The sequence below is a fragment of the Aptenodytes patagonicus genome, chromosome 3, assembly GCF_965638725.1.
Source record: "Aptenodytes patagonicus chromosome 3, bAptPat1.pri.cur, whole genome shotgun sequence".
NCBI lineage: Eukaryota > Metazoa > Chordata > Aves > Sphenisciformes > Spheniscidae > Aptenodytes > Aptenodytes patagonicus.
Window position 1 is genome coordinate 31313231 of NC_134951.1, and position 27658 is coordinate 31340888.

Here is a 27658-nt window from a genome sequence, read left to right on the forward strand (position 1 = left end):
AAGTCAGCCTCATCCCCCAAGAGTTGGCTGAGCTATTTAAGTTTTATTCCTCTTCTCTACATTTTTTGTCTGCTGTATCTCCCAGTGAGCTGTGCTGACTCCTACTGATTCTGTTCTTATTCTCCTAGTTCTTCTCATATTTTGAACAGGAATCTGTAACATCTAATTAAGGGCGTGAATTCCCTTATGCTGGAAACACATAAAGCTGGGAATCCCCAAATAACTATTGATTTGGAAAACGTGACTTATGCTCTGAGATAATTTAGATGCTTTTGAAAAGTAATCTTTTAAACTAAAGGCCAACTTCCAAAGGCAAAACTTACCTTTTGCTCAGCTCTTAATCAGTGATTAAGTCATATTTATTTGTTTCCAAAATTTCATATGTAAGAATGTGCCTGAATACAGCAGAGTAAAACCTGAATAAAAGCTTCAGGCTATTTTCTGAAAGAAGACTAAAATAGGGTATCTGTTGTTCTTTCCTAAATAAGGATAGTGAAAGTACAAAAAAATGGAAAACAGCATAGCAAAAAAACCCCAAAATATGAGCAGTGGAAAAGTATTTATAGCCAGTTGTATTCACAATAGTATCTTCAAAAAAAGTCATGATTCCTGTGTTACCTTTCATTGTATTTTAGTCAAATCAGAGAGAGATTGGTAGCTTTATAGAATCATAGAATCATTAAGGTTGGAAAAGACCTCTAGGATCATCGAGTCCAACCATCAACCCAACCCCACCATGCCCACTAAACCATGTCCCTAAGCGCCGCATCTACTCGTCTTTTAAATACCTCCAGGGATGGGGACTCCACCACTTCCCTGGGCAGCCTCTTCCAATGTTTCACCACTCTTTCAGTAAAGAAATTTTTCCTCACATCCAATCTAAACCTCCCCTGCCGCAACTTGAGGCCATTTCCTCTCGTCCTATCGCTTGTTACTTGGGAGAAGAGACCAACACCCACCTCGCTACAACCTCCTTTCAGGTAGTTGTAGAGAGCGATGAGGTCTCCCCTCAGCCTCCTTTTCTCCAGGCTGAACAGTCCCAGTTCCCTCAGACGCTCCTCAGAAGACTTGTTCTCCAGACCCCTCACCAGCCTCGTTGCCCTTCTCTGGACACGCGCCAGCACCTCAACGTCCTTCTTGTAGTGAGGGGCCCAAAACTGAACACAGTATTCGAGGTGCGGCCTCACCAGTGCCGAGCACAGGGGCACGATCACTTCCCTACTCCTGCTGGCCACACTAGTTCTGATACAGGCCAGGATGCCATTGGCCTTCTTGGCCGCCTGGGCACACTGCCGGCTCATGTTCAGCCGGCTGTCGACCAGCACCCCCAGGTCCTTTTTCGACAGGCAGCTTTCCAGCCACTCTTCCCCAAGCCTGTAGCGCTGCATGGGGTTGTTGTGACCCAAGTGCAGGACCCGGCACTTGGCCTTGTTGAATCTGATACAGTTGGCCTGGGCCCATCGATCCAGCCTGTCCAGGTCCCTCTGCAGAGCCTTCCTACCCTCGAGCAGATCAACACTCCCGCCCAACTTGGTGTCGCCTGCGAACTTACTGAGGGTGCACTCAATCCCCTCATCCAGATCATCGATAAAGATATTGAACAAGACCGGCCCCAGTACTGAGCCCTGGGGAACACCGCTCGTGACCGGCCGCCACCTGGATTTAACTCCATTCACCACAACTCTCTGGGCCCGGAGAAAAGCCGCCCATTTTTTTTTTAGGAAGTACAGAAAATTACTAATCTTTTCCTTGTATTGTCTTACAGCTTCCATCTTGATTTTTAAATATACATGATTTTTTCCATTCAAAGTAATACTAGTTAATCTCTCTGTGTTTGTGATCTTTGGATCATAAGATTACACATATGTTGGTTTCCAAGTGATTTGTTTTTCCTTTTAAATTCAAAATTTCAGAAGTATGAATACAGGTATATCTTTTCTAATACACCAACAGTTATGGTACTATACAAAAGAGAAATGTTCACTAAGCAAACATGCGACAAAAGGACATGTACACCTAACAATAAAATATCATAATTTGTATTTTCTATGACGTTCTAAATTTCCTTCTTCTATAATAATTTTAATTGTCATTTAATAGAATAGAATAGAATAGAATAGAATAGAATAGAATAGAATAGAACAGACTATTTCAGTTGGAAGGGACCTACAGTGATCACCTAGTCCAACTGCCTGACCAATTCAGAGCTGACCAAGTTAAAGCATGTCATTAAGGGCATTGTCCAAATGCCTCTTAAACACTGACAGGCTTGGGGCATCGACCACCTCTCTAGGAAGCCTGTTCCAGTGCTTGACCACCCTCTTGGTAGAAAAATGCTTCCTCATGTCCAGTCTAAACCTCCCCTGGTGCAGCTTTGAACCATTCCCACGCGTCCTGTCACTGGATACCAGGGAGAAGAGATCAGCACCTCCCTCTCCACTTCCCTTCCTCAGGAAGCTGTAAAGAGCAATGAGCTCGCCCCTCAGCCTCCTTTTCTCCACGCTAGACAAACGCGGAGTCCTTAGCCGCTCCTCACAGGACATTCCTTCCAGCCCTTTCACCAGCTTTGTTGCCCTCCTCTGGACGCATTCAAGGACCTTCACATCCTTCTTAAATTGTGGGCCCCAGAACTGCGCACAGTACTCCAGGGGAGGCCGCACCAACGCTGAATACAGCGGGATAATCCCCTGTCTTGACCGGCTGGTCATGCTGTGTTTGATGCACCCCAGGATGCGGTTTGCCAGGGCACTCTGCTGACTGATACTGAGCCTGCTGTCGACCAGCACCCCCAGATCCCTTTCTGCAGGGCTGCTCTCCAGCCACTCCTCTCCCAGTTTATACTTGTGCCCGGCGTTACTCCATCCTAGATGCAGAATCTGGCTTATATTTGAGCATGGAACAGAACTACAACAGAGCTTTTGTTCCCAGCTTTGTCTTCTATCTTTCAATTTTTAATTCAAATCTCAGAATTAAAAACAAAGCCAACAATTTTTAATAATAATGAAATTCCAATAAATGACAAGACAAACTTTGAGTCTATGACAGTACAGCATATCAGTTGACAGAAGAATATAGTGGGTTATATAAGAGGACCTGTAAAGTTTTCCTGTCTCGATAATTTGTTGATATTTTGCTGAACAAAAAACCCCCAGAAAAATCAATAAACATTCCTCCCTAGCAACAGAGGGGAAAAAATCAGGAGCAGTGTGGAGACGATTGCTGAACAGGCAATGAGTGACTGATAGCTGCAGTAAAGAATAAGGAATAAGGAAGTCTGGGAACTTTTCTACAGATGTTTTCATGAAGTCTTTTAATCCATACAGACCTGGAATACTGAAAGCTAACGGTACTTTTTCAAAAAACTCCACATTCCTACAATCTGAACAGACTGAGCACAGCGAACGCTGTTTAGTTCTGGCTGCAGCACTAACAGCACAAGGCAATAAAATCTGTGGTTAACATTTTAGACCAAAAACATAAATGAATTTTCACACTCATCCAAAAAAACTTTTCAAAAGGGAATAGTTACGAGTCCTTGTAATTGCTATATGCTCTTGTAATTACCATTAAAATGTCAAAGATATTATTATTAAAGTACTAGTTTAGCAGTCTTCATGGGTAGCACTGTTGAAAGACAGTAACAAAAAAAAATCAAAATTAGATTGCAGTTTTGTAACAGCAGCTATATGGGTTCTTTATGTCACAATTTCCTACATACACAGTCACAGCAAATATGGAAAGCATTATCAGCACCAAAGGCTCTGTTCATCGTCCCTATGGCTAGGCTCTGATTCGCCCCCTAGCATGTCCTGAGAAAATATTCCCAGGCTGTCAGCTTGAACAGCTTGCTGAGATAAACACCATGATATATCCAGAATGTCAGACCATTGGACTGTTCCAAAAAGAGTGTTTGGAGAAAATCTAACTTAAATGAAATCAAAAAGGCCCAGCTTTCCTAATAGATAGGCTTAATCTACTTCAATAGGAATAAATAAGTAGACATTGTAAAAGTGCATAACAACAGAAAACTGACTTGTGAGCATTATTGTGCATTTTTTTTTAAACTATTAATCTTTAGGATTACTCCTGTAATACCCAAATTGCCATCTGCTTGGATTATATGTTGCCTAAGTGCCAATTATGAATGTTAAACCTGCCGAGTGACAATTACAGCATGTGCCTATAAAAGATCATGACTTCTTCAGTCATGAAAAATCCTTCTTTAGCAGATCTCCAAAGTTTTAACACATATTGGACATAAAGTCCATTACAGAGACAATCCTTTTATTGACCAGACATAAGCAACATGAGGAATTCACTGAATTTTCCCAATAAACAACTGAAAAAGGGCTTCACAATGTTTGGTTGTATTTGTAAAGTGTCAGTAGCAGTTCTCTACTCCCTCTAACCAGTCCATGGCCAATGCATATTATCAGAGTTCCAGAAAGAAACTGAAATGACTTTCTCTTATAAAATCAGAAACAGTTTTAGGAACTGAAAATGGAAAACAACTCTCATTATCACTAAAGCATATACACAAGATCTAGTCCAAGATCATCATGCTATACCTTTAACATACCACACCTTGTGTATGAAGTGCCTATTTGCATAAATGGGCAAAAAGGTCTGTGCTAAATCCTCATAATGAATTCAGAGTATTTTTTATAAATATGCATGGACAAAGAAACCAAATAAATATGAAGAATCCATTGTAAAGTCTTTCAGTTTTGACAACGTGCTAGAGCAACACACATGGATTTCCTACGGTAAGCTTAATTCTGTACCACTCTTCAACCACTTCATTCCACTCAAAACAACAAATACACCAAATATATCTCCAGCACATCAGCACAGAAATTTCCATAGCAGAAAGGTTCCCCCCTCTAGCATAGAGCACAGGTCTGTTCCATCAATCTTCCACTAGAACAGTGTTCCTTAGGCGCTATATGCTAGCAGGAGAGGGCTCAAATGCATGCTGTGACCATGCGGGCCCAGCCCTTGGAAACAGAACAGGCTTCCTGACCGCGCTATTGAGCGAAACTTGGACATAGGAGAGAAATGAACTAACGTTTAACAATCATGAGACTTTTTAAAGGACAGCACAAAAGGAAGCAGTTTGAAATGACTGAAGACATCCATCAAGCAATAAAGAGGAAAATATGCTAGAGGGGGGAATAAACGAGACCAAGCCACAGAAATGAAGCTGACATTGTAAAAATTGACAAGAGCAAGAAACTAAGTAATTCGGAAGAATTACATATACACAAAGAAATGATCAGTTGAAAAACATAAAGAAGCACTCAGTTAAATTGTAAGTATTAATGGACTTTAGAAATATTAAAAGCAGAATTTCCAGGCAAGACAAAATTTAAGAAATTATACACCTCCCTTGTGTTATAAATACCATGAGAAGTTTGGACTAGCTAAATAAATGCAAATAAAGGATATTCTATTAAAAGTCTCCTTTTCCCATTAAATTTTCACCTAAAGATGTGAAAACCTGTATTTTGTAGTTTATGACCTCCTTTGCATTGCAGTGTATGAAATTTCACCCAGTGATTCCTGTACTGAAACCAGTAACTTATATGTCAGAGTAAGTGAATTTGTCAGACTTTTCTCATCCATTCCACCTTACTCTTCAAATTAAGAAACCTTTTCTCCTTGTGAGATACCGCTGAATCTACTTTTTGAGTTAAATAGGGAGAATCCTTTACATGCCTCGCTAACTTTTCCCAGTCTTTGAATATTTTTTGCAGCTTTTCGTTCTCACCAATACGTCGCTCTCTCTTCAAAAACATGGCTGTGGATCTATCACATCTCAAACAAAATTTTATGGAAACAATTGACACTGTCCTGCAGTCTCTTCCACTCCATTACCCTGTTCATCAGAAAACCTGAAGATCACAGAATCTGAGAAACACCACAGCACTGAACCTAATCTGAAGAGGGAGGAGAAAAAGGGCTAAGAGCAGGAGCAGTAAGTGTGAAGGAAGGAGTAGGTAATAGGGCGCGTGAAAAATGCTACACACAGGCTCCAGACACATCGGGGGGGGGGGTATGACAGAAAATAAGGTAACTTGAGAGGTCTGTGGTCAACAGAACTGCATCTGTATTGGGTTTGTGTGGCAAGGTTTTGGTAGCAGAGGAGGGGCTACAAGGGTGGCTTCTGTGAGAAGCTGCTAGCAGTTTCTTCTATGTCCGACAGAGCCAATACCACTGGCTCCAAGGTGGACCCGCCACTGTCCAAGGCCAAGCCCATCAGTGACGGTGGTAGCACCTCTGTGATCACATATTTAAGAAGGGGAAAAAAATACCCTGCACAACTGCAGCCAGAGAGGGGAGTGAGAATATGTGAGGGAAACAACTCTGCATACACCAAGGTCAGTGAAGAAGGAGGGGGAGGAGGTACTCCAGGCGCCAGAGCAGAGATTCCCCTGCAGCCCGTGGTGAAGACCATGGTGGGGCAGGCTGTCCCCCTGCAGCCCATGGAGGTTAACGGTGAAGCAGATATAGCCACCTGCAGCCCATGGAGGACCCCATGCTGGAGCAGGCAGATACCCAAAGGAGGCTGTGACCCTGTGGGAAGCCCACGCTGGAGCAGGCTCCCGGCAGGACCTGTAGACCCATGGAGAGAGGAGCCCACGCTGAAGCAGGTTTGCTGGCAGGACTTGTGACCTCATGGGGGACCCACGCTGGAGCAGTCTGTTCCTGAAGGACTGCACCCCGTGGAAAGGGCCCATGCTGGAGCAGTTCATGGAAGACTGTCTCCTGTAGGAGGGAACCCATGCTCGAGCAGGGGAAGAGTGTGAGGAGGAAGGAGCATCAGAGACGTGATGAACTGACTGCAATCCCCGTTCCCCATCTTCCTGCGCTGCTCAGGGGGAGGAGGTAGAGAAAATTGGGAGTGAAGTTGAGCCCGGGAAGAAGGGAGGGGTGGGGGGAAGGTGTTTTAAGATTTGGGTTTATTTCTCATTATCCTACTCTGATTTTGATTGGCAATAAATTAATGTTCCCCAAGTCGAGTCTGTTTTGCCCATGACGGTAATTGCTTAGCGATCTCCTTGTCCTTATCTCGACCCACGAGCCTTTTCGTCATACTTTTTTTTCTCCCTGTTCAGCTGGAGGGGGAGTGATAGAGCAGCTTGGTGGGCACCTGGCATCCAGCCAAGGTCAACCCACCACAACATGGTTATTTCAATAGTTAGTATTGATGCTATTTAAAAATAAAAATCTCTCTACAATTTCATGTTAGATTCTAAGAATCACGTAAGGATCATTTTACTGTTACCACAGCACTGCCCTGGGAGTTCATATTGACTTACTTGTCCATTATAATCCCTGGACTCTTTTTAGAGTAACAGAAGCATTCTTAAAAACTTATTAATCTTGCTTATGTTCCTGGTTCTAGCTGTATGACTTTGCATGTGTCTGTACTAAAACACATTTTTGAGTGAACATGTTACTAAACAATCTAAATACTCTGCATAACTACATCGACATCATTGTTACTTGCTATTCATCACTTTGCATCAGTCACACTTGTTTTTTTCAGTGATCTTTGATTACACTCCTTTGATAAAAATGTTGGAAAACATGAACATTTAGTGTTACAGCAGTTACTTTTATGCCAATCTTGTAATCTTATCAAAGCATTAAGTCAGCTTTCTTTACAATAGCTATTTTCCCTAGAACTACATTGATTTGCATTAATTATATTCTTATCCTTTAATTCTTTTTTGTTTTAATCAGCTTAGTCATGTATGAGTTTTCTATTAGGTGACAGTCTAACCCGGTCATAGTCAACTCACTTCACCTTTTTAAACATCGGCATGACATGGGCATAAATACAGCCTTCAGAAATTTCACCACAAAAAGCTACAGCTAATATCAGCAAATCAAAGAGCTAACGAGCAAACCCTTAAGTGTGGAAGTTAATTCCATACAGATAGACTAGTAACGGACATGACATCAATATCTATATAAAATCCCCCTGATTCCATTCAAATTTGGTCCACGTAAACAGTGAAACTACATCCAACTGATACTTAAACAAATTCAGATTCTGATATTTCTTTCCAGTATACAATTGTTTGGGTTTTGTCCTCATGTTATGATACAGAAGACCCGCATAAATGTCAGGGACAACTGACTTCTGTCTAGAGGGACTAAGGAAGCTAAGTATCTGCAAAAGACAAGCCCATTAAGAATCAGCATTTTTATGTAGTCTTCAAGTAACATTCATATTAGTTTATACATAAAGATACATATTTCAAACATAAGAGTAATATTTTATAGTTCAACTTTCGCGAATCCCATAGAAGCAAAATTCTCAAACCAGAACACATGTACTAGCAAGAAATTAATACAAACCACTTCAAAGTGATGCATGGACACTGTGTGACTGCATGTTGAAGACTACTTCCTGTTCTGGTCCCTCCAGTTAAAAAACAATATAATGGATTTTTTGTAAGTACAGGAAGATTGACAAAGATGTACAAAACTGCTTCCTAATTATATTAGGATTCCCCTTCTTGACAAAAATGGCTAACAAAGCATATAAACTATATATACTTTTACATAAAGAAAGTGAATAGGGAATTTTTTTCACTGTTGTACTTTAGAGAATAAGGCAACATCAAATTATCATAGATTACAAAACAGCACGTTTTATAAAACAAAAGAAAGTAATCATAAGATACAACTTAGCATTTTGATTTTTGAAACTTCGGTATTCTTTAAATTGACTGGTTTAATGCACAACTTCCTATTAAAACTTTCAAAAAATATTGATAATAGTCAACTAGGTAAGCGCTGGACGGACATTCAGGCTATGCCCAAATTTTATTTTTGACTCACATTGCTTCAAAAATATATTCAAACTTTGTCCTATTATAGTCTCTTACGATAAAAGTTGTATTAATCTTCCTAATGCCACAATGGTGATGATCACGTCTTTGCTTCTCAAACTGGTAATATCAGTCTCTTCTGAATTCGCCCCACAGACTTCTCTTTACAAGCATTTTTTTTTTCTTATCTTTAAAGTTCTTCAGGAGTCTTGTCTCTTTCTGTTATTTTCTGCCTCCTCAACCCACTTTGTTTCATCAGTTCACTAGTTGGCACCTTGTAACTATCCACTTGTCTATTTCTCCTATAAATATCTTTGACTCTGTCCATGCTATATGAAATAGTAGACTACTTCACTGTAGTCTACTTCTCTTTAACACTCCAAGTATCTCTTGCCATCTCAGAGCGTAAAACACAGGGACTGCATCTTAAGTGCCAACTAGTGTGACATAATTAACCACAACTAGGGGGTCCAGATACGGACTATCATAATAAAAATCAGTATTAAATAGTTAAAATGACACAGGCATTCTTTCTTAAAAAAAAAAACAACAAACCAACCCATGTGTTTTTAGACTAAAAGTTTTCTGAGCTAAATCCTTTTTTCCTGGGGAATATAATTTTAAAGAAACTGCCAGTGACTCTTATTTCCAGTGTAAACTACTGTGCTACAGTACTGAAAGGATGTTGCAGCAGAAAGTAATTTGATCCTAAAATCCTGATCAGTGTAATGTGTGATGAAACAGTAAACAAAAGCTTGCATTGTTGGATTAAAAAAAAAAAAAACAGCATGGATTAAAGCAGGTAACGAGCTGTTTAATCTGCCTCAGGACTCTATCCAGAGCAAATTCCTCAAGCTTTATTGACAAGAGAGAGAAGCTGTGTTGACTTTTTCTTTTTTCCCCAAAACCTTCCTAACATTGTAACCACCAACAAATAAACAATATTCCAAGCAGCCATTAACCTTGGGATCACCATCTTATTTTATAGGATTCCGAGCACGTTTTCAAGAAGTTTTACATGGAGAAGTGCAAACAGTTGCAAGTTCACCAGATGCATGCCCTGAGTGAGTAAATACAAAATGCAAATGTAAATAAATACAGCCCAGATGTGTTTACAGCCCAGAAAAGCTTCGTATATTATCCTAGCAGAGACATGTCTCCTGGTTAGAAATTAGCTTATGCCCACCTGAAGCCAGGTGGAGTGAAAGGTAATACAGACATGTTCTGAATAACACATCTCTCACGTGTCGGTTGCCATGAAAACCTCCTCTGTCCCAACCATGGTTTCCGCAGGTTATACAAAAATAGAAAATTTGGGCAAAACCATAAACCAGCCATGCCTTCGTACAAGTCAATACAAACTGCTGAGATTCAGAATTGAGCTGTTTATTTTTTAGATCAAAAAACAACTTCTGCAGACTCTTGTAATCTCTATAGTAACAATAACCTAACATGCAGATGAGAGGCTTAACTAGTTAAATATAACTAGAACAGTATCAGACTAACTGAAGCTAAAAATAGCCTGTTATTTCATAAAGCTAGCGCTGACCCACATTAAGGTGTTTTCCAGGTTGATGGTGTCCAGCTGGGGACTGACTCCCATGCCTCTATCAGTTACACACAGTAGTGATACCACAGGTATTTCCCACCGCCAGATTTCACCCACGAGATGTCTGCCTTTCAGTAACGCCTGTGTCTTGGGAGACGGTGTTTCCTCGGAGCGAGAGAACGCGCTAGGCTGAGAGAGTCCATATTGTTTCCCACACCACTTCTGGCCTACTGGGCTGATCTCCCATCTGTAAAACCAGAAATCATTATTTTATCTCGACTTAAAAGCACAGAATAATCTGCGGACAAAACGCGCCAAGAGCTTCCTATTAGCATTAAACTCGCAAAGAGGTTTTGCAGGCCGAAGGCGAAGGGGCTTAGGGATTAAAAGGCATGCAGAGCCGCGACTGTTCCACCGCCGTTCAACTTCGCACTCCGCTTCCGACGCCGGAGGGCCGCAATACGCCACCCCGCGTCCAACCGCCCTCACAGGGAACGGCACTCCCGTCTCACCCCACCGCCCCCACGATGTTCCCCTCACGCAGCCCCCCGCGCTGCCCTCGCCGCCTTCCCCTCAGCCCCGCCGGGCGCCCTGCCCTCGGCCACACCCCCACCCCGGGGAGAGGCCGGCCGCAGCCGGCGGGCCGCAGCGGCAGCGGGACGCCGGCCGGCCACCCTGCACCGGGGGCGCGGGGAAGAGTCTAGAACTCGCCGCCCCGGGGGACCCAGAGGCCGCGCCAGGCGCTTCCCGGCGAAGCCGCCGGCAATGGCCAGCGGCGGGCGGGGCCCCCGCGCAGGGTGGCCCCTGCCCGGCCCCTGGAGGCGATCCCCGCGCCCGCCCGCGCGCCCCGCTCTGCCCCCGCCGCGCCGCGCCCCTCCCCGGCCCCGCCGCCACCCGCTTCATTCACTAACCGGTTCTCGCCGGCTGCCTCCGCCTCTCGGCTCCCTCCCGCCACCGCCCAGCCTGCCGGCGCCACGCCCCCCCGACGGCCTCACTCCCGCCCCGGACGCGCTGGCGGCGCCTCTAATTGGGCGGGCGCGACGCTCACCGCCGACGTGCGTGAGCGAGGGGTGGGCCCCGGGGTGCTTGTGCGGGAGGCGGCGCCGAGTGTCCCTCCTGGTGCAGCCGCGTCTGCTCCGCGCCAGCCCGCAGAGCCGCCCGCTGCCGCAGCTGTATGGTCCATCCCCGCTCCGCCGCCGAACCCCCTCCGGCAGCTCCGCGGCCTCCAGCGCCTCCGCGTCCTCCTGGTTCTGCTCCTCCTGCCCCCGGCGGTGGCGCCCGCACCCCGGCTGTATGATCAGGCTACAGTCTTCAATGACTAACCATATTCCTGTGAGTGCCGCCCGCCCGCGTCCCCCGCTCCCCGGCCCGCCTCCCCCGGCCCCTTGCCCCGCCAGGCGTGCGCCCCGCCGGCTGCCCGCCTGTGCTCGGCTCCGGCGCCTCTCTTTCCCCCTCCTTCCCCCCTCCCCCCCCCGCCTCCTCCATGTTGCCTCTTTGTTCTGTCGCCCGGGCCATGCCGGCTCCGAGCGGCTTCTCGCTGCGCCGGGCTGCGGCTCTTCTCGGGCGGGCCGCAGGAGAGCCGAGCCAGCCCGGCTGCGGCGCGGTTCGGCCTTCCTCCCGCCCCCGGCGCCCGTCTCCTCCTGCTCCCGCCTGCCGGTGCCCCTCTCCCCTCCTCCGCCGGGAGAGGAGGAGGGGGCGACCTCTCCGCGGCTCCCGAGCGGCGCGGCCCGGCCCGGGCACAAAGCCGCTTTGTGAGCCTGGCTGCCGCCGGCCCCGCCCGCCGGCCCGGCCTCCCCCCGCAGGTGTCTGTCTGGCGGCGTCTGCCGGGCCGGGTGGCCGCCGGGGAAGGGCAGCGCCCTTGCAGCCGGGCCTCCCGCGCCCCTGAGCCGTGTCAGGCCGGCGGCGCGGCGGGGGCCGGGAGCCCCCTGCCGGGGGGAGGCCGGGACCGGGCGGCGGCTCCGGGGGACAAGATGGCTCCGCGTCGGGAGCCTGATCGAAGCGTGATGCGAACCCGTGACCGCCGCAGCTGGGGCGACGGCCCGGCCCGCGGGGCGGTGTCGCGGCCGGGGCAGCGTCCCCACGCCGGGGAGAGACAGGCGGGCCGGGAGGCCGGCGCCCCGCGGCTGTCGTGGCGCTGGGGGCGGCCGGAGCCCGGGGCTTCCCGGGCAAGCCGGGGCTTGCCCGTGGGCGCTCGCCAGCCGGGCGGTGCGGCGGGGAGCTGGCGGCTGGCTGGCTGGCGGGACCGGCGTTCGCCCCCCGCCGCGGCCCCACGTGCGCGGCCGCCGCCGGGGCGAGGGCGGCCGATCGGTTTCTTTGTCTCTGGCGTACTCGGGTGGGGAGTCAGAACCGGCTGCGAGCGAGGACGGGAGTCCTTTCCAAAATGAGCTTTATGCAGCAGAGGTGGGGTATGCCCGAACTCACGCGTGCAGCCGGCCTTGTTCAGCCTGGGCTTTTAGATGGCTTCTCAGTGGGGGGGAAAAGTCCGCAGAGCAGTCATTTAGGTACACGTTGAAGTGGATGTTTCTGTAGCAGTCTGCCATTGACCCTCAGAAGCTCACGAATGCAGTCAAATACCTTAATTTTGGCCGAACTTGCTTTTAAGACCTTGCCATCTGGCTTTTCAAGGAAGGCATTTCCTTCTGGAGGTGGATCACAGTTCAGCATCAGAAGTTTTTGCTTTCCTCATATGCTTGCTCCCCTCCTCCCCCCCCCCCCGCAGTAATCTCGGTGTCTGTGCTGTCTAACATCTGTGACCACAGAGCACAGTGTGTATTTAAGCATGAACAATGCGAGGCTTGCTGGTGGTAGTACGCCCTCCAAAAGTAGGTAAGAAAGACAAAGCATTATCAAAATCAAGTAACTATCATATGGTAATAGTAGAAGCAGGATTAGCAGCGTTTATGCGCAGGTCTTGGTTGCTGTCTGGTAGCCAGCTACACACATTGCAAGTATTATGAGCTGACAAATGCACAGTCTTTGTGGCACGAGGGTCCTGTGATTCTGGTGTTTCTTATTGCTGCTGGAGACAACTTTCCAATATGTCTACCTGCATCTGCAGAGTCTTCCCAAGGCAGTGACTCAGAAGTATGAACCCTGTCTCCTTGTAATCTCAGAAAACTGTCAAATCAAAAAACCTGCAGATGACACTTAAATGTCAGCTCTTATTATTCCACTAATGGAACAGCAAAGGGTTTTGAAATTGTCATACAGGAACAGAATTGTTTCGGGGGGGGGGAAATGTGGAAGAAGCAATACAGAAATTACACAGCCATGGGAGGAAATGTGAGAGTGAGAAAGAAAAATGAGTGACATGTAGTAGGAGCCAAGGGAGAAGGATGTCATTGTCTTAGTGAAACTAAATGTGTCAGTAAGGCAGTAAATAAATAGAATTTAGCCTTATCTAATAACTTCTATCTTGTGAAACCTTGCTGTTCTGACAGAATACATGCCACGTAAGAATGCTGGCTCTATACCAGTGTGTAGGCTGACTGTAAGTGATCACTTCTTCTCTTAGAGATTAACGAGAAAGCCCAGATCAGGGTATTACTGAATTCTAATCTAGTAGCAGATTGTCACCTTATATTTAAAAAATTAAAACTCGCTCTATCAGATCAATACAAGAGGTACCTCTACGTTAAAAGTAAGTCCATAACTCCTTACAGCTTTCTTCTCAACTTCTTATTAGGCACTCATACCTTTATTAGACTCGACAAAATACAGCAATAACTGTCTTTGCATGTATACGCTGAATTTCTCATGTTATTGCTTAAAACATAAATGGAATAATTTTTGAGGACAACAGGATTTATGTAGTTTGCTATTGAAGTGACAGTGTTAAGTCATTTGAGACTCCTTGCTTTCAGAAACTCAAAAAGAGGATGCATTAGACAAGGAGGTGGAATGGTTTCTGTGATGTCTTATTTTCCCCAATATCTGTTAAGGCTTTTTTGCATTTTTTTTTTTTTTTTCATGGTCCAAGCAGAAGAGCTAGGAAGTCAGTCACATGGCTTCAGTTTCATCATCTCTGGAAGTTGCATCGACTTGTTACACAGGAAGTTTTGAGATAATTTTTTTCTTCCCCCTAAGCTGCATACTTGAACCACAAGAAACATTCTTCCTTCACAGAGCATGTCGTAACAGATTTATGATAAACCTTTGGAATCTCCTGTCTATGATGTATGAGTGTACTTTATTAGGCAATGGGTCACTTTCTCTGGTCCAAAATGGGTAGTGTTATCACTGTGGATATCATAATACAGACATTTATGTCCCCAGTAGATAGGAAGTGCATCTTGTCAACAATACCTCATGAAGGTGTTCCTCTACCTTGCATAATGGCTCTGCAGTTTGTACCCCTTACCCTCCCACTCCTCCTTGTCTGCCTTAGCAGTTGCTACTTAGGCCTTGAGTAGTAAGAGAAAGTCAGGGGTATTTGTCCCTCTGTCCTTCAGTAACTTTTTGTCAGGTAGCAAGTTAGAACAATGAAGTTGCAGGTGTTCTGAAATTGTAATGAAATGTAGTTTATTTTAGTTTTCTAGTTTTGATTCTGCGGTTTCAGTAGGTGAGTGTTGCAGGTCTTGACTTCAGAGAATGTGATCCCACATAGTTGATTCTGGGTATAAATGTTTCTGGTCTGTGAGCAGGTGGATTGAGCAACTGTGAACAGTTTTGCACATCTTCTGAAGGTAGAGTGAAGTGTCATGTAACTGTGTAAACAATCACTTTTGTTTGCATGCTTCTCAAGATGCTACCAAGTTGTGAACAAGAATGTCAGCAGCATGGGATAACCTTACACCTCTCTGCTTTCCACATATCGGTAACAATCTAATAGATTACTTTCATAAGCAGTTTTTGCCAGACACAAGTGATTGTTTCAAACCAAGAATTAACATACATGTGAATCTGCTTGTCAGTGAAGACAGACTTTAGCTTTCTGTCCCAAAGAAGGGCATGAATTAAAACTTTTATTTTCAAGATGTTTATTCAAGCAAGAGGAAGACTATTCTCTAACTTCTCCTAGCATAAATGATAGTAGATGGTGCAATCATAATTAACATAACTTTATCCCATATTGGACAGGATACCTTCCCCTAATAGGTGGTCCTGACATAGTAACCTTAGTTTTGTTTTCCAAGTTTATTTTGATGGATCTAACAGTCTAAATGTTGTTTGGCTTTCTGTTACTAATAGAAACTGCTGCTTCTGTTTCCAAAACCCTTCAGTGTTAACTTTGCTCAAGGAAAACTCACATGTAAATTGAGAAGAATATGCTGGAGTACCCAACTTGATGGTACAAACGATGAGTTTGGTGTCATTCTGCTAAAGAAACTTCTACATACAACACTATGCATTTGAGTTTCACTTATGCAGCCTTATACTTTCATACGCTATCTTGACTTTTTTGATAGCTTACCTACCAAGTAGTTAACTGTCTGAGATAATACAGTAATTTTAAAGCTGTATTTCCAAGCCTCTCGAAAGTTGCTCACATCATTTGAGTTCCCCTAAGCCCCAGGTGGTCTTAATTACTACAACACTATTTTTATAGCTGATTTCTTATCTTCCAGGTCTTTCTGCTGAAGATGGGTGAAGCCTTGTACTCTGGCTTAATGCCATAACACAAACAGCATGCCAGTGTACTACTTGTCTTTAATTTTCATTTGGCTCTGGGAACAGAACTAAACTAGGTTGGCAAAGCTGTCTTAGGATAGTACAGTGTGTTGCTGCCTTAAGGAGTTGGTCTGCATGTGGAGCTTTCTGGCCAGCAATGGTAAGAAGTGATGGCATTCACATCAAAGGAAAACGTGAGCTTTGCTCCTTTACAATGTGGCAGCAACAGTTGCCAAGGCAAACAGTGAAACTCAAATACATGCTCAGTTAGGTCCTTAGTTGTATGAATCAGTAAGGTGCTGATGTGTCCAATTGCTGTTAAGTCAGTATTAACGAAATGAATTCATTTGTAGGGGTTAATTACACATAGAGCTCAAACTTAACAATGCATAATATACTTGCTTCAACTTTGTATAAGAATTTGAACTGTGCACCCAGTTTCTAGATGTGATTAACAATCTGCATTAAAAAAAAAAAGTAGGATTTATTACTTAACTAATGCTTTGTTGCCCACCTTCCTCCTTACCCCCATGACGAGTTTGTCTGGTATCATATTGAGTACTCCTAGTTGCATACTAAGGGCAGTCTGCCTACCAAGCTGGATGAATCCTGATTACTTCTTACTTCCTACCTGCCCCGGTATTGGGTCACGTTAACTGTTTCCAATTACTCTACATTCTTCCCCCCACCCTCCGACTGAAAGGTCTTTTCTTTACCCTAGTGACCTCATTCTATCTCCTCAAGCTCACTTGCATGCTTTTCTGTTTCTGACAGCCTCCACTCCCTTCTCTTCTACTAGGGAAAAGGACTGGCTATGATTCCTCTTAGCAGTCTTAAGAAGAGATAAACATGAGATCTGCCAGTGCATGCAAAAAGTGGCACAAGACCTTGTGCAGCTGTATCTGCTTAAAGCTGTCCTGTCCCTTTTTGCTGTTCTGCTTCTTAAACTAATTGAAAGTGACTTTAAATAAACTATCTTCAGTTGTTTTTTTCAGTTGCTATTTTAGGTGTTCCCTAGGAGTCTTTTTAATGCACACCTACCTTCTGCTAGGGCATGGCTGGTGTGGCAGATGATGAGTCTTGGAGTTCTTCCGAGTCTGAATTCTCCTGGTTCCTGTTACTCTGTTGGCCTTTGCCTTCAGAGGATTCTTTTTACTCCTTTTTCATGCCTATTATATTTAGAGTTGTCACCATCCCTCGATTTATCACAAATAAAAACTGAAATAGTTTTTTTGCAAGTAACTGGCAAACCTTATAGAGTGTTTACAGAAATGGTGATGGTAGTATCTCTGGAGTGGCAGCAAAGTGCATGTGAAATTGTCCTATTAGTTTCTTTCTGCTAACTTCTTTCTCGTATTGGTTAGCGTGTTTTTTGCAAGCCATGCCTGTGATTAAGGTGCATCCTTAAAACTTCTTACCAAGAAGCTGTCTGAAAACATGAAAAGGATGCCTGGAGGTGTTTGGTCTGCTTTTTCTAAAGGTCCTTTGCAACGTTGTGTGACGCAGCTCTACCCATCTGCTACAGTCCAAACTCTTTAATGATATTTATCTTCTCTGTTACTACTACTCTGTTACTGAACTTCCCCTTCTCTGGACTTATGAATGGAGCAATGTCTACAATATAACACATTGTTGCAATTCTTTAAATTGCAGTTCACTTTAAGAACTCCTCTACTGCTACGATACCTCTTAGAAAACTCATGTTATTAGACTGTTGATCTGTTGTGACTTCTGCTTAATACTAATCGTTAGATAGACTCACTGTAGTCTTATGGTATATGGTTTGGTGCCTGCAGTGGAGTCTTGGTCTGACTCCAAATCCTAGATGGCGGTTAACAACCATGACTTACTTGCACATAGCTTTTTCTTCCTGCCCTTTGGTAAAGTGTATTAAGACATTGGCTATCATCAGGACTTATCGTACAGTTGTCTTTAGGATCTGATCTTTTTGAATTTGCTTTCTCATGGTTGGGAAGCTTTTCAGCATAGATTGGTTCTTTCATGGTCCTTTGAATGGAAAGGTTTGAGTGTAGAGCACTGAAATACAGTCTCTTCTCCTTATTTTCTCATGTATGCTTGCCCTGATTATGTATGTGGATGGATGCATACAGCTAGTTTATAGCTGGAAAAAATCTGAACATTGTTACCATGAAGTTACATCTTCTGTTTGCTAGAAGCTAAATTTATGAAGGCAAAGAACTGATATTACTGTGTCCCAGCTGGGGGGAAAAAAAAAATCAATCACATTTTTAAGAAAGTAAGTCTGTGTTAGGAATTTTGTAACACTGCATCCTCGGCTAATACATGTCCAGTGTCTTGGGCAATATTTTATTTGGGCATAGAAATACATGGATTCCTTCCAATGTTTGGAGTTGACTGGCCAACATAAGTCATTTTTTCTGCTAAATAGTTGTAGGATCAGTGATGTTTCTCGCTAGCACCTAAGTATATTTAGTGGGCATTTGGTTCAGCTTGTACCTATGTTTTGGGAAACAAAACTCTCTCTTCTTCCTCTCTGTTCCCTAGGCAGGTATCATCAGCAGCACTGAAACTGTGGCTGGGCACAAAACTTAACTCCTCTGCTGTAAGGTTCCTCAGTGCATAAAAGCATATATTCTTCGTTCATTTGCATAGCAACATCTGCAAATGAATACACAACTCAGAGTAGTTCATCAGCTATCTACTCTGTGGTTGTGTGTCTTGCAGTAATTTTATATGTAAATTTAACCGTAGCAAAATAGCACACTACTGGGCAGGAATAACCTGTTCAATAAACTTGCCTGTGTATGTTTTTAGCTAGACTATTACCACTATCTTGGTATATTAATAAAGTCATGGGGTAGAAAGGCAGTTAAAGGCAGATGAAGGTTGCCATGTGCCTTCAGCCTTTAGTATGTGAAATGTTCCTTAGTTAGAAATCTGCGTGCCTTGAAAGTCTCAAAACGTGTTCAAAAGTTCGCATTGTTTTGTTAGACCACAAAGACTTGGCATTTGCTTTCAAGGCCTCCTATTTGATACAGGTGGATTTAGATGCATTTTTTTTTTCTACTGGTGGTTCTGTATGTGAATTAATGATGCTTACGTGCAAAGTAAGTCTTTAGCCTTTCACAAGTGATTCTGCATCTATGTAAAGACTGGTAGTTCTGTTTAAACACTAGAAACTGTCTTATGCTCAGCTTGAATAATCAAGGAGTCTCATCCTTGCCTTCATGGGACTACTTAAGGTCAGTGTAACTTTAGTAGGTGTGGTGATGTCTCTCAATTCAGAATGGAAAATACAGTTGTATGGGTATACTAGAAAAGCTATGCTTTATATAAATACTGGGATTCTTAAAACTTGGTCTCTTGTTGCTATGTTTAGCACATTTGAATTGGTATTTTAATACACTTCCATTTTTGGTGTTGAAACAACCCCATAGGGAAACTTTGTATTAAGTAAATGTATTTATTTTCAAGTAATCTTTGCGAAGAAAGGTAACAGGATTCTTACGCAAACCTAACTATTGGATTAGAAAATAAACCTTGTGAAACTGTTCAGTTGCTCTGCTTTTATTTTTTCATTTTATAATGCTTGGTGTCTTCAAAATAACATTGCTTCACCTGTGCTCATTATACTTTTTTTCCCCTCTCTTTACAGCAGTTCTGTGGTGTTCTTGGTCACACATTTATGGAGTTTCTGAAGGGCAGTGGAGACTACTGCCAGGCACAGCACGACCTCTATGCAGACAAGTGAACTGTAGAAATTCATTACTACTCCACCAAGAAGCCCCCCTAAGAGTGGTTGACCAGGATAAGAAGTATTGAATTGAAATTGGCAGAGCATTTAACAACAGAATTCAGACCTGGATGGGGTAAACCTCAGTGCACTGCCTTTCTTTTGCCTCAGTATTACTGGATTGAAGAATTGCTGCTTCTTGTTAGGAGGTTCATTTCATTTCCCATTGCTCCCAACTTCATACTTCCAAGCACTGAGAATTTCACGTGGAGTATAGTGAAGTAGACTTCAGTTTCTCTACATCACTTCTGTATTAGAATTTTTTTTGAATCCTTTCATAATCTTGTTGCATGTTTAACTAAATCAATATGGCCCGAATGAACCGCCCAGCTCCTGTGGAAATCACCTACAAGAACATGAGATTCCTAATCACACACAATCCAACCAATGCAACCTTAAACAAATTTATAGAGGTAAGGTCAGGACAGAATTCCTACCGATGTATTTTTTTACTGCCTGAACAGCATGCTATATTAACAATTTCCTTCTTTACTAGTTGATAACAGCTGTGAAAGCCGTGTGAAGAGGTACTGAGACTTCGTATGTTGACTTTTTTCAAATACTAATGCCGTGCTTCAAAGACGTACAGACAAATCTATTCAGATATACTTTGGCCTTCACAAAAACATACTTCTGAAAGTGAAGCAAAGAAATAATTATACTGTCTAGTACATTGTACCTTAAGTACATTGTTTAGGTCTGAAAACGGGAATTATCTGGCAGAGTTATGTGTAGAACAATACAAAGATCTGCTAGTGGTAGGAACTCACATTTAGATTCATCTAAAGCAGTGTAACATTTCCTTGCACCTATTGCATAGTGATTAAAAAGAGAATAATTCACTACGCATTATGAATCAGAACCTTAGGAACAAATAACAGGATTGCAATATGCTTTTACTGCCTCTCTCTTCAGTATTAGCAGATCATGGCTCTAGTGTAGCTTAAGAGAATCCTCGGAGTGTCATAGTGTCTACTTGAGTGAAATTTGTGGTGGTAGGCTTGCTCTGCATCCAAGTTGCTGAAGCTACTTTAAGTGTTTTGGTACATGCTGACATTGTTTACTGACTAAAGCCAGGTGGCTTGGCATATATTCCTAGTATCTGAATTTGTCATCTAAACCTTGCATCTACCGTGTTGGAACTATAAAGTACACAGTTAAAAGTGTGTGCATGTATACTAACAATAGGTTCCTCCATAGTTACCTCCTGGTAAGGTCCGAGTTTGTAACGCACTCCCTCATTAGCAAGATTTTAGGTGTATTATACCTCTAGTTTGCATTCAGTGTGGGATAATTTACAAGAAGCATGGTGACATAACATTTGCTTGCACTTATAATCTCACACTAGATAAAGTACGCTTAGGCTATACGCTTCAGTCATTACCCTGACGGTTACAGTGTGAATGATGGGTTGTTGTTGTAAGGAGAATGAAGAGTGAGTGCTTTTTTTTTTTAAATAAATGGAGGTTAATAGCAAAATAGAAAGTTAAATTTTGTTATGCTCTAGTTATGATAACTCAAGAACTGGAATAAGTTATTGTCCTGTGCTCCCAATTCTTACCAGTAACAGGTGTTACAATCCTGTTGTTTTAAGTAGAGGGAGAGAAGGGGAGGATCTAAACCTCACTCAGAATGCTCTTGGTGAAGTATGTAGCTTTGCAAACCAGGAAACTTCCTGTTCCTTTAAAAGGAGTGATCTTTTGGAGATGGGCTACTTATTTCATCAGTGTTTATCTGGATTTGATTTTAAAAAAAAAAAAGTCAATCTTCAGAAATGTTTGCAGAAGAGCTCAAAGGTATCCGTCATTAGCACACACAAGTTTTCAGTTACTTCAGCTTTCTGTGTTCTTCACAGGGGTGGCAAGCATTTGTGCAAGTTTACTTACTGAAACTTTTGGAATGAGTTAGTAAGCTAACCTATTGAGAAAGTTAAATGGTAAATGAAGTCAGTTTACTCCTAAAGCAGGTGGGTTTTTTTTTGTTTCACTCCCAAGGAACTTAAGAAATATGGCGTTACCACAGTGGTAAGAGTGTGTGAGGCTACTTATGACACTGCTCCGGTGGAAAAAGAAGGCATTCAGGTTTTGGTAAGTAGTATAGAAGCAGAATTTAAAACCAACCCTTCCCCCCCCCCCCCCCCCCCCCAAAAAAAAAAAAAATTTCTTTTGACACCACCTTATTAACTCTACAAGGGTATTCCAGTAGCTGATGGAGGCAAAAGCTGTACAGACATCCTTCTTGTCAGGAAAAAAAATCCAGTTTGAGCAAAATCATTTGCTCAATAAAAACAGATTGAAAGGAATATATTCCTAATATTGCTATAGTTATACTATTAGAAAACAATAAGCTTGAGTGGTTCCTTTAGCTGTCAGCTCTCTTGTCCATTACGTCCCCTACTTTTTTTTGTATGCACACAGCATACAAGCATAAAGAGTTCTATCTTTATGTATTTATTTATGTATGTCATGCTATATTCTAGGATTGGCCCTTTGATGACGGTGCTCCACCATCCAACCAGATTGTTGATGATTGGCTAAACCTCCTTAAAGTTAAATTTCGTGAAGAACCTGGTTGTTGTATTGCTGTACACTGCGTTGCTGGTCTTGGAAGGTGGGTAAAGTTTTAAACATCTGTTGAATTCCCATCCCTGGTCAGACTTGCTAAGATTTAGTACAAAAGTTTATTTGAGGCAAATGTAAAATAGTCACATATCTAGTATTGGAATGACCTCACACTTAAAAGTAGTTCAGGTGATAGGAAACTGTTGTATGTATGTATTAGACATAAATGCCTTTTAGTCAACAGACTGTGCTATTATCACAGCTGTCACACAAAGACTACTAAATGAAGTAAACAAATACATTCTTGTGTCAAGCATATTGATGGGTGTCCCACTGATATTTTTTGTCTTGCGAGGTCTTACTCTTTTTTTCTAATGGGTTTGGTTTTCAGTGACTTACCAGTAAGTTTCTTCTTCATCCCTATTTCAGCAGTATTGTCGGTCTCCTTGTACCAAGGGTATTGTAACCATTAGCCACAAACAAGTGGGGTGCTCTGGCACATCAAGACCAACTTCCATCCCAGTTGGGGGATGAAAAGTGTTCTCCAAAGTCCTAAAGTTCTGTTTCTGTCTCATTTCTAACACTGAGCCTCAAAATTTTTATGGATAATTGTAAATACTCTCTTTTTAGCCCTGTTCCCTCTGTCTGCTGCCACTATCTTAAATACAATTCCAACAGTTGTGAGAACATGATTGTTTTGCTGCTATTGTTCTAGACTACCTGGGAACTAGATCTGTTCAAAAAGCAGTTGCCATATTCTAGCCATGCATTTCAGCATTTCCAATATAAAATGGAGGTTTCTAGTCTTGCTGTTCTTAATCCTGGCTTATCCACTGTTTGCATTATAGCTTCACACTTAACAAAGTTGACTGTAGTGGTGAATGGTACCAAAACAAGTCCTCTTCAGCTGCTTACAATGATATCTGTTGTTTTTTTTTCCTCAAAATTGGGCAGTTAACTAGTTGAAAAGAAGGTCCTAGCTTTTTATCGTGTAAGGTTTTTTTAAGTGCCTGAACACATAAAACCACTTAAGCTTGCTACTAGATGCACAAGTCTGTTGCTAGTGTGTGGCATGAGGTTTTGTCTTGGGTTTGGTTGTTTTGGAGGGGGTTTTTTTTTGGCCGTAAATTGCTAATGTATTCGATTCTGATTTGTGTCAAGCCTTCCTAACTGAAAACTGTATTCTGTCAAATGAAGAATACTGTGGCAAGCAAGGAAATCCTAGGGGGTGGGCAATGGCCTGTGGATTGCAGCTGTTCCTAGAACTCGTGACACTAGTTCTAGGACTTGTCAGTTCTTATTGGATCTCACCCCTCTTGTGACTTCTGCTTTGGGCTCCTGACTGCTTCTAAGGATGGTTGTTAGAAATCCATATGGAAGTCTTCCCCAGAATCAATTAGCTTTGAAACAAACAGGTAAAGATTACTTGCATTTTATTCCTGCTGTCCTCTCCTATACCTAAAGTCAGGTGAACAAAGCTAAGGTTGACCAGAGTTAATTTAAACCCCTTCCTTAAGGGTAGCTCAAAAACAGATGGTATAATGGCTAAGTTAATGTAAAAATGCCTTCTGCCCATCTTTTTTTGCTTCCCCAGGGAAGAAACATCAGATAGACACAGAAGGACAGAAAAGAGAACTGGGGAAATTAAACTTTCTTCTAAGTATGCACTGGCAAATGCTAACCGAATTTCTTTTTTACCAGAGCTCCAGTCTTAGTTGCTCTTGCACTGATAGAATGTGGAATGAAGTATGAAGATGCAGTGCAGTTCATAAGACAGTAAGTATGAAGCTAACATCTAGCTGTTGCCAAGATTTAACACATTGATATATCCTTGGGCACTAAAGGAAATTCTGAATGCTGTTCTTGTCTTTCACTCTTTTTTTTTTTTTTTGTAAGATATTTGATACATACGAACTTTTTAACGCACATACTGCGTACAGTTATTGTTGTAGGACTTGGCTTGTGGGATGGGTATTTTCTGTTTCTGTGGAAACCAGAATCAGTGAGTAATTATTTGAGCAAGTTTTAAAAAACAAAAAACAAACCAAAAAACCTAATGTTCAGTTAGATCTGCAGGATTGTCTTTATTTGTACATATGAGAGGCAGAATACCTTTGAAATTTAGGTTCTGAGGTAGCTAGACCTAACACTCATTCACGTTTGTGGATCCTTTTTTCTGTATTAGATCAAAGTGTTCTAAACAGTTACTCCAAGTCTTTTCTGGTAGTCTACCAAAGAAAAATATTTCCTTGGGTTTTTTTATAAATGTATGTAAGTTGGATGAGAACAATTTTAGTCTCAATGCCTTAACTTCGCAGGTTTCAACTATATTTAAAAGAAGCTGCAGCTCATAAATAATACCAAAATACTTCTTGCATAATTGCCAAGCCTTTAAAGAATTAAATTCAGCTTGTACATCTTAACAGGCTGGTGTATATTAAGTGAGGAACAGGAAGCCAGGTACATATTCCAAACACTCAACAAAAATGTACCCCTCTTTCACACACTTCTGGTTTCAGAAAATCAAGAAAGCTCAATTTCTCTTCAGCTTCTTATTATGGGGAGTTACAATGTTTACATACTTTCTTAATATTGTACTATTCTTCATAATTTATTTTAAGAGACCGAATAACTTCAGCTTTCTTAAAAAGACTGTATCATGTCTGCTCTGTAGCTTCCTTTTGAAGTTTCTTCTAAAGATCTTAATGTAAGATCTTTGGCTTGTGTATATCGGAGGCTAAAACAGTGTCTAAAACATTATGTGCTCCTTTGAGCATGTGGTCCAATGAGGTATTTGTGAAGGGAAGCTACCACCCTCTCTCCTGACACTTAATGTTTAGTTACCCTTATTTTGGTTACAGTCTTGACTTAATGGTGTGGGTTTTTTTAAGTGACCTGGAATATTTTTCTCTGGCTGGCAATATGATTTCACTGGGCAGTGGATTAATGTTCTGTTTAAAATATTTTTTTCATCCATCTAGGAAGCGGCGTGGAGCTTTTAACAGCAAGCAACTTCTGTACTTGGAGAAATACCGCCCCAAGATGCGTCTGCGTTTTAAAGACGCCAATGGTCACCGAAATAATTGTTGTATTCAGTAAAGCTCAACAGCCTATAGTACTTCTTTGGGATTAAAGGATGGAAACTAGAATTAAGCAGACTGCATGCCAAAGACATGAGTCTGATATTTTTTAGTAGTAAAGGAAGCTTCCTTAGGAGTATTTAATAGGCTAAAGGCTTAGTAGAAATGCAACCTGTATGTTTAGATAAATATCCATCTGTTTGGAGACCCAGTAAATGTTTTTGCTGTACCCTGTTTCTGAGCTGTCTCCTTGTTCATTAATGACCAGTTCAAATATCCTTTAATCATGCCATTGAGTCTTACCCACCTAGTTTCAACTACTAAAAATTGGGGTACTAAAATCAATCTGTAGAGAGATTAGGTGCCAAAATACCCAGCATATCAGCTACATGGTTTTCCTTATAAATGAGCATAGTTCTGATGACATGAGAACTACCAGCTTATCCGGACCTTAGTATCTTTTTTTCTACAGTCATTTCAATATTGAAGAACATGGCCTCTAAGATACTCTTGCCTGCTCACTGTATGTTTTGTCTCCCACAATCGCACTAGAATTACCAGGATTTGCACAGTCTGTCTTTTTAATACTATGAATTACAGCAACTTTTTACCCCAGCGTCTGTACTTTTCTGTTATCCAAACCTCTCCATTTTACAAATCATTACTCTCTGGTTACTCATGTAGAAAAATCTTTTAAATTGTACAGAAGCACACAAGTCTTTAATGTCTCCAGACAAAAAGCCTTACAGTAAAATTAATGTTGGCACTTCATGTGCAACTTAATAGAGGGCCTGAAAAGGTTGGGAGGGGCTATTTAATATTTCTAGTAAAATGTTGCCTTTGTCTTGTGCAGGAAGTATAGAATATGCCCTTTACTTCAGTAAATATTTTTTTAAAACGTAGAAATGCTTTGTTATTGTAGCTAAAAATTCTTAATCAGAAAATTTCTGAAAAATCTTGTAGTTTCTTTTACTGTATCTATGAAAGTTGTTTACCAACTATTGCTTTGTTGAAAGTGTGATTTTTGTTTTTCTTTTGTTTTTCCTCCTTGAGTTTCTGCTATGACTTGGGCAGACCTCTGTAATATTTTGTATGCCTTTCAAGCTGCGTAACTTAATATTTGGATACTTGATAATTTGTTTTATTATGTAATTGATAAAATGGTGATGTGTATTAATGTTAGTTCAACCATATATTTATACTGTCTTGGGAATGTGTGGTTATAGTTCTGTGGGAGAAATAATTTTGCCAGTGTTCACCAGCTTGTAAAATCTAGTGCGAGAGCTTAAACATCTAAATAAATACTGAAATGCACTTAAGAAGTTTGCTGAAACGCTCATGACTTTCACTTATTTTTGTGTACTTTGTCAGCAATTTTGAGGTGCCTAAATTCAGAATCTATCCAGGCACCTGTTTTCTTTTTTTAAATCTGGGCCTGAATGTCCCCTTTGCTGTAATGTTTGCTGTTTTGTTTTACTCAAAAATAAATGTGGACAAAAATTAATAGCAGAAAGTACAGTATTTCTTTATGTAGCTTACTTGTCACTTCCCTTCCCCAGTACTAAAATAGGTTACTTGCTTAGTGTTCTTCAAACTGTCTTTGCAGTAAATGCAGAAGAGTATACGTATCTGTAAAGCTTGGAGAACACTTGTATCAATAGCATTAGAATTTAATTACGAAATAGTATGATACAATGCTTCATTGTCAAGACTGAAGCTATGTTCAAACAGAAGATGTCCCAAAAATTATGTGAGCCAAGACCTGCGCAAATTAGTTTCCAGAGAGTGGTGACCAAACTTCCTGATGAGAACTGGAAGATGCTCTTAGTAGAGGTGCTGTTCTTACTGATGATCATAAGCTCAGGTCCATGTCTGCTTAAAATTAAGCTATGGTTAAACATATCTTGCCTTTCTAAATGGTGAGGTGGGATGCTATGTACAACACAAGATTCTATGAGACTTCTGAAGGATTGCTTTTGGAAAGGTATAGTCTCATTATAAAGAGCACTTTGAAATACTGTACGATTTAAAAATGCCTGAAACTGAATATAATTTAGCTTAGTCTGTAAAGTAGTAAAATAAACTCTTAATTAGTTCAGCTTTCCTTTGGAAGTTAAACTTGGTTTAAAGGGTATTTTGATTAAAGGAATACAGCTTCGTTTGGCTGAGGAAATAAGGCCTTTTCTTTTGGAATGATGCCCAAAGTCTTCAATGTTTCTACTGGTAAGATAGACTAG

General features: G+C 42.0%; 2 protein-coding genes and 1 long non-coding RNA gene across 3 annotated transcripts; 2 read left to right on the forward strand and 1 right to left on the reverse strand.

Annotated features, from left to right (window-relative positions):
* Positions 1-8200: 8200 nt before the first annotated feature.
* LOC143157865 (uncharacterized) lies at positions 8201-11366 on the reverse strand. The gene is made up of 2 exons (XR_012994862.1): positions 11307-11366; positions 8201-10642 (listed from the first exon to the last, which is right to left on the reverse strand). It is a non-coding gene; the product is annotated as an uncharacterized LOC143157865 (long non-coding RNA).
* Positions 11367-11488: 122 nt separating this feature from the next.
* LOC143157863 (uncharacterized) lies at positions 11489-19738 on the forward strand. The gene is made up of 2 exons (XM_076332988.1): positions 11489-11727; positions 19643-19738. Exons 1-2 carry the CDS (start codon positions 11689-11691, stop codon positions 19736-19738), a joined length of 135 nt encoding a protein of 44 aa, XP_076189103.1. The 5' UTR covers positions 11489-11688.
* Positions 19739-20088: 350 nt separating this feature from the next.
* PTP4A1 (protein tyrosine phosphatase 4A1) lies at positions 20089-26925 on the forward strand. Its single transcript, XM_076332987.1, has 5 exons — positions 20089-20193; positions 21775-21867; positions 22260-22390; positions 24043-24117; positions 25323-26925. Exons 1-5 carry the CDS (start codon positions 20089-20091, stop codon positions 25438-25440), a joined length of 522 nt encoding a protein of 173 aa, XP_076189102.1. The 3' UTR covers positions 25441-26925.
* Positions 26926-27658: the final 733 nt, after the last annotated feature.